The 7,876-nt window shown below is 48.2% G+C and overlaps 1 protein-coding gene across 1 annotated transcript in view; it reads right to left on the reverse strand.

The window, feature by feature from the left end:
• Positions 1 to 7,876, reverse strand: part of LOC106804623 (retinol dehydrogenase 14-like) — a 13,624-nt gene that overhangs the window by 3,341 nt on the left and 2,407 nt on the right. Inside the window, exon 2 of the mRNA XM_014805889.1 lies at positions 2,014 to 2,172. Within this exon, the coding sequence (XP_014661375.1) occupies positions 2,014 to 2,172 (159 nt within the window). The remainder of the gene's footprint in view (positions 1 to 2,013; positions 2,173 to 7,876) is intronic.

Here is a 7,876-nt window from a genome sequence, read left to right on the forward strand (position 1 = left end):
TGCATGCGTGCGTGCGTGTGTGCGTGTGTGCATGCGTGTGTATGCGTGTGTGCGTGTGCACGTATACGTGCGTGCGTGCGTGCGTACACGTGCGTGCATGTGTGCGTGTGCACGTACACGTGCGCGCGTGCGTGCGTGTGCAAGTACACGTGCGTGCGTGCGTGCGTGCGTGTGTACGTACACGTGCGCGCGTGCGTGCGTGCGTGCGTGTGCAAGTACACGTGCGTGCGTGCGTGTGTACGTACACGTGCGTTCGTGCGTGCGTGCGTGCGTGTGCACTTACACGTGCGTTCATGTGTGCGTGCGTGCGTGTACACGTACACGTGCGTGCGTGCGTGCGTGCGTGTGAACGTACACGTGCGTGCCTGCGTGCGTGTGTGAGTGCGTGTGTGCGTGTGCACGTATACGTGCGTGCGTGCGTGCGTGCGTACTCGTGCGTGCATGTGTGCGTGTTCACGTACACGTGCGCGCGTGCGTGCGTGCGTGCGTGTGCAAGTACACGTACGTGCGTGCGTGCGTGCGTGCGTACTCGTGCGTGCATGTGTGCGTGTTCACGTACACGTGCGCGCGTGCGTGTGCAAGTACACGTACGTGCGTGTGTACGTACACGTGCGTTCGTGCGTTCGTGCGTGCGTGTGCACTTACACGTGCGTGCGTGCGTGCGTGTGAACGTACACGTGCGTGCGTGCGTGTGTGAGTGCGTGCGTGCGTGTTCACGTACACGTGCGTGCGTGCGTGCGTGTGTGTGTGTGTGCAGGTACACGTGAGTGCGTGCGTGTGCACGTACACGTGCGTGCGAGCGTGCGTATGCACATATACGTGCCTGCATGTGTGTGCACGTACACGTGCGTGCGTGCGTGCGCGCGTGTGCAGGTACACGTTCGTGCGTGCATGAGTGTGTGCGTGCGTGTGCACGTACACGTGCGTGCGTGTGTACGTACACGTGCGTGCGTGCGTGTGCACGTTCACCTACGTGCATGCGTGCGTGCGTGCGTGCGTACGTGCGTGCGTGCGTGTGCACGTACACGTGCGTGCGTGCGTACGTGTGTGCGCGCGTGTGCAGGTACACGTTCGTGCGTGCATGAGTGTGTGCGTGCGTGTGCACGTACACGTACGTGCGTGTGTACGTACACGTGTGTGCGTGCGTGTAAATTTACACGTGCGTGCATGTGTGCGTGCGTCCGTGTGTGTGCACGTACACGTGCGTGCGTGCGTGTGTGCGTGTGCAGGTACACGTGTGTGCATGTGTGCGTGCGTGCGTGTGCAGGTACACGTGTGTGCATGTGTGCGTGCGTGCGTACGTGCGTGTGTGTGCAGGTACACGTGCGTGCGTACGTGCATGCATGTGCACGTAGACGTGCGTGCGTGCGTGTGCACGTACACGTACGTGCATGCGTGCGTGCGTGCGTGTGCACGTACACGTGCATGCATGAGTGTGTGCATGCGTGTGCACGTAAACGTGCGTGCGTGCGTGCGTGCATGCATCGCTATGACATGACATAACATACTAAACATGAAACATCGCTATTACGTCAGTATCATTGAACAACTCTGATTGGCTGATGAATTGTACAATCAGGCGATTTTATCGCCGGCCCCGGACACACTAGGCAATTTTATCGAGCGACTGAAATAATCACCCGATAATATCAAAACGTTTTAATCTATGCGATTAAATCGGGCGACTAAATCGGTGGCGATTGAGTGGACACACTAGGTCTTAGTCGCCCGATTTAGTCACCCGATTTAATCGCCTAGTGTGTCCGGCCCTTAACGCTGAACGCTCCCGCACTCGCCGCTGCGAGTGTGCTGTGGCGCAATGATAATATATATCTATATATATATATTGGTATTTGTGTATGTGCGTTCATATTATTTACAGTTTTTACTGACTCTGTCCCAAGTGCCTGTGGTTTGGCTTTTAGAAAATGTTACAAAGATGACCATGTTCCAGTGAAAAGTTGGGGAAGTTCTGTAGATGTAGTATCCATTTACTTGTTGCTTATATCCTACCTATTCCACTGTTTGCTCCTGTGATAATGACAGTCTTGCCTTCCATGGTCACGCTGCTTAGATATATGGTTATAGTATAGTTTCTGTACTGACGAATCAACCATAGAGAAAGTGCAACTGCTACTCCAACTCCGAGGAATGGAACCAAGTATGACATCACTATAAAAATAAATATTTTTACTATTAATCAATCTAATAACATATTATGTAAATTATTTGGTTCATCTATGTGCCATTGCTCAAATACAACTAATCGCTTGAACATAATTAAACACCAAATCATTATTAAACTGTATTGCTGAATTATTTCTTAGATGCTGAACAACCCCCAAACAACATTATTAGAAGTGACATGTCCTAAATCACATTAAGAAAACTGCTGCAGCCTTTGACCGCATCTAAACTAATTCACATCAATTCGATCACATTTTATTTCATCAGGCAGTGGTATTAGACATGTCCCCTTCTTTATCCTGTATAAAAACTAAGCGTTAGGGGTCAGAGAATGCCAGGATGAAAATGCAAGTATAATGATCATACCTCGCCATGAAAATCCAGGAATAGTGTTACACCATCCTGGTTCAAAATGAATCAGCATGCAAAAATGAACATAGCTGACAGTTGACTTTCAGCCAACCTTCAACTATCCCATTCTAGGACGTCACTATAGGAAGAGTCACTACGAGTTCTAGGAAGATGGAATTGGACATCGATCAGGTCGACTTCTTGACGCTGGTTTTAATATCATAAATTAATTTACTATATATAAGACAAGAGAGTTCCAGTAAGGAATTACCGAAGCAAAAAACCAAATCAAAAGGGTTTTTTGAGATCAATATATGGCAAAATCAGTGGCCAAACACAGAAGCCTGAGTACCACTAGACATTTGTCAGGATTGAAGGTTATGCACCGTCCATGACTTTTCAACACAAGTAATGTAACACTGCCAGGCCAATTATTCATCCTTACGGTAGACTGTAGTATAAATGCAGTGTAGATCGTGCAACAAAGACGTTTTTACTGCCTAGTCAGCGGAAACGCGCATATAATTAGTGCTGCCATTCATATATCACTTCCAGGTTCTGTGAATGTTTCACGGTCGTGAGAAATTCACGTCGTAGGATGCGTGACGGTGACGTAGTGAAACTTAGATAAAGTAATTTATGCTCGTAGGGTCTATGTCCCCCTGACCTCTGTTTGACCTGGCTCGTTTAGCTATTTCTGACTAACTCTAACCCTAACCATCATATAATATATATAATGGATATAATATATATAATGGAATAACAGAGGTCAGGGGGACATAGACCTATAATAATCTATATATTATCCTGCTGGTATGGGCACTATGCTCTCATAGTGTTGCTGACGGAAGAATAGTGCCCGCAGCGGTAGCGGCGGGCACTATTCTTCCCAAAGAACACTATGAGAGCATAGTGCCCCCAACAGCAGGGCATTAATGTTTTTAGTGCATCACATGACTTGCAATCTACTTTTCATGCGTATATACTTCTTTATACTCCCTAATTTGCCGTGGACATTCGATGTAACAAACGTTCGCACACAAACACAACCGCCGTTGAAATTACTCTTGCGTGGCGCCCAGACGCAGGAGATTCGTGACGTAAACACAATGCGTTATAAAACAAACTGCGTCGCGCAAGCGATAGTGCCGCTCAGGCGGGCACCTATCGCTTCATAGATGCCTGCTGCGTTATCCATGAGATTGCAATCTATTTATCACGTCATGCACTAATATAATAAATAATATATAATAATAATATATATTAATAATATATATACATAAATTATATAAATATGATAATATCTATATATATATATAATAATTAGCTAAACGAGGCCAGGTCAAACAGAGGTCAGGGGGCATAGACTTATCTGCGTAACTTAATTTATGGCTACCGCAGACTTACACGCGACTCACTTGAGACACGTAACAGATCAGAATAATGATAGTACACTGGCTACAATTGCAGAAAAAGCATTAATTACTTGAATAGTGCTTATTTTTTGTCCAGACCTTGACCTAGTATTAGTAAATAGTACGTGTAACTAGTATTAGAAGAGAGAGAAGCTCGAATAGGCTAGAAGTAAAAGTTAGAACTAGGCTTAGAACTAGCTTAGTACTAGCTGAGCCGTTAGTAGTAGCTAGAATAGTCCCGGGGGGGCACGCCATTGTTAAAGGTACTGCATGGGGACGCGCCGCTGGACAGGGTATATTTTCCGAACATTATTATTGGCACTAGCTCTAGTAACTATAGCCGCGTACGGTTGCCGCTGCCAGCCAGCCGCCGCAGCGGCAACCATACGGGGCTTATAGTTACTAGAGCTAATTGGCACAGGGTGTATTTTCCAAAACATCATTATTGGCAACAGAGTTATCTAGATACCACACCATCAAGCTGATATTGGCTAATATGGCAAACAATATTGGGCCAATATCACCAGGCCAATATTGGACCAATTATAATTTGAATATAGGCAGATATTGGTCAATATCGGCCAAATTGGTAAAACAATATTGGCAATATCACCAGGCCGATATTGGACCATATGCCTATATGACACGAGGACAGGATCGACGTAACCGAAGTGGGCAGTATATTGGGACAGGCTGTATTTAGGCGGCAAAGCCGGTTTGCGAACAGGGTAGGCTGTTCAAGGTCACCGAGGACCCCCTACCTACTCTAGCCTCTAGTACTATAGCCGGCGTACAGTTCGCAGGACTAGAGCTACCCCTACCTAAACTGACCAGGCTCTTCGACTGTTACACGTCGAGGAGGGCCAACGTAGTGTTAAGCGAGAAGGACTTGTGGCTAACCCCTACCTAATCACAGGCACTTGAGGCGTTTCATAAAAATATAATGCTAATAAATAGGAAATCTATTTACTACCAAAGTCTTAATGTTTCTATATCTCTCTTCCCAGCTATTATTGCCGACAATTTCCCTGTAAATGCAGTCCAAATGCTTTCTGTAAACACACACGCCGCCATTGCTGTCACGCTGCACACTACACTTAAATATCAGGGGCGGATCCAGAGGAAGTATTGGGTGACCAGTTTCCATATGTTCTTCTGGCAGCTGGGGGTCTGGGGCATGACTCGAATCCCCGGTTTTTTTTTTAAATTAGGCTATATTTGGTGCATTCTGGTGAATTTTGAGGCTCGGTGTCCGTTTTTCTGGAAACCGGTGCAAACCGGCCTAAATCCGCGCTGAATATATATAGTATCATAGTATTACTATTACTATTTATAGTATTAGTAAACTATATATTTAAGTGTCAGTGTGCAGCGTGAGGCAAGGCAAATGCGGCCGGCGTGTTGTTTTACACCTACAGAGCGAGATTGAGCATCTTGGACGGCATTACAGGAAATTGTCGGCAGTAAAACTAATACTAATAGGTGAAAGAGAGTATAGAAACTTTGGGTAGAGACTTTGGTAGTAAATAGATTTCCTATTTATTTAGCATTACATTTTATTGAAACGCTCCAAGTGCCTGTGACAGTGTGGCTGTGCCTAGCTCTAGTGGCGCTATTAACTGCTATTAGTGCTATTAGTGCTATTAACTGCTATTAGTGGCGTTCATTAACTGGCCGCCCCCCCCCACATTCGCGGAAGATAGTGCGTAAGAAATTTTTTTATAACCAGCATGTACAGGCCTTGATCGTTAACTACAACGCGTATAAGTCAGAGACAAAACTGTAACCCCGTTCTCGTACTTATTCATCACTGAATGAAACACTGGACCGGTTATAACGATTGCTAATATTACTACGTACTTTTGTATCACTTACTTATCAACAACTGAAACATGCGCCCTTGTTTAGCACGCGCGCTGTGGTCAAGTGCTAGATAGGAAACTTCTCACGAACCCCGCATCTTACTTCGTGGAAATAACCTGTTTTCCGCACATAAGAGAAGCGGAAGGCCCGTCTATATTTTCGGCGCGGCGGCGCGTTGGATCGAATTGTTGTTGTGCCAGCTTTACTGTTTACACTTTTACAGTAATTTAATTACTAATTAGTACACACTGTGTTTACATATATGATATAGATTTGAAATGTTTGTCTGCTCAAGAGTTATTAAAAGTTTGTTAGGTTTGTTTTATTTGATTTCCAGTGCTTATTTCTTAGATGCGCGAAACCACTGACTACGTGTGAACGCGCCTATAGCCCATAGGGTCTAGGCCCCCAAGGGTACTGCCGGAACGTACCCTGGTAACTATTTGATATGGTTAGGGTTAGGGAGTAGGCGTAGGCGACTCCTATAGACTCGTTACGTTAGTGGAGTAGGCGAGGTAACGGTCGGCATATTAGATAGTACCAGGTACGTTCGCGGTGTCACGGTCTGATGATTACCCCCAGTCTGAAATTACCCTAGCGCTACTGCGCATGCGCCACGCATCGCGGCACGAGGTGCTGGTGTAAAGCGCAGGAGCAAAAATTTCCATTGGTTAACTGAGACTGCCACCGTCACAGCAGTCAGCGTCTTAACGCATTTGTTTAGGGCAAAGTTGTTTGTATATCCCCCATTTGTTAAAAATACGAACAGAAACAGTTTATTATTTCTGGCCAGATTCAATATGGCTATACCGGCACGCGCGGCGTATGACCCGACTCCATAATGGCTAGGAATGAGGAAGGGGAGAAGGGAGAAGCTGGTGGAGGAGGAAGGGGAGAAGGGAGAAGTGTGGGAGAAGGGGAAGGGAGAAGCTGGTGGAGAAGGAGGAAGGGGAGAAGGAAGAAGGTGGTGGAGAAGGATGAGGGAGAAACGGTGGAGAAGGAGGAGGGGAGAAGGGAGAAGGTGTTGGGAAGAAGGAGGGGGAGAAGCTGGTGGGAGAAGGAGGAGGGGGAGAAGAGAGGTGGTGGAGAAGGAGGGGAGAAGCTGGTGGAGCAGGAGGAAGGAAGAAGAGGGGAGAAGGGAGCTGGTGGAGGAGGAGGGGGAGAAAGGAGAGCTGGTGGAGAAGAAGGAGGGGGAGAAGGAGAAGGTGGTGGAAGGAGGAGAGAGAAGCTGGTGGAGAAGGAGGAAGGGAGAAGGGAGAAGGTGGTGAGGAGGGGAGAAGCTGGTGGAGAAGGAGAAAGGAGAGAAGGAGGGGAGAAGGGAGAAGCTGTGAGGAGGAAGGGGAGAAGGAGAAGGTGGTGGAGAAGGAGGAAGGGAGAGCTGGTGGAGAAGGAGGAAGGGGAAGGAAGAAGGTGGTGGAGAGGATGAAGGGGAGAAACTGGTGCGAGAGAGGAGGAGGGGAAAGAAGGAGAAGGGTGTTTTGGAGAAGACGGAGGGGCAGAAGCTGGTGGGAGAAGGAGGAGGGGAGAAGAGAGTGTGGCTGGAGAAAAGGACAAGAGGAAGAAGCGTGGTGGAAGGAGAGGGGGAGGAAGGGAGAAGGTTGTGGAGGTAGGGGGAGAAGCTGGTGGACAAGAGGAGGGAGGGAGATACCCTGGTGGAGAAGGAGGAAGGGAGAAGGAGGGGACGAGGGAGCTGTAGAGGAGAGGGAGAAGAAGGGAAGAAGCTGTGGAGAAGGAGGGGAGAAGGGAGAAGGTGGTGGAATAGTGAGGAGGGGAAGAGCTGGTGGAGAAGAGGAAAGGAAGGCGAGAAGGAGAAGAGGTTGTGGAGGAGAGGGGAGAACGCTGGTGGAGAAGGGAGCAAGGAGAGAAGGATGGGAGAAGCGCGCTGGTGGAGGAGGAGGAGGGAGAGAGGGAGAAGTGGATAAGGAGGGGGAGAAGCGGTGCTGGTGGAGGAGGAGGGAAGCGAGAAGGGCGGAGGAGGGGAAAGTGTGCGGAAGGAGGGGGAGAAGGCGATGCGGGTGTGAGAAGGAGAGGGGAGAGCTGGTGAGAAGGGGAGGAGAGAG

This window comes from Priapulus caudatus, unplaced genomic scaffold (assembly GCF_000485595.1).
Source record: "Priapulus caudatus unplaced genomic scaffold, Priapulus_caudatus-5.0.1 Scaffold81, whole genome shotgun sequence".
Taxonomy (NCBI): Eukaryota; Metazoa; Priapulida; class Priapulimorpha; order Priapulimorphida; family Priapulidae; genus Priapulus; species Priapulus caudatus.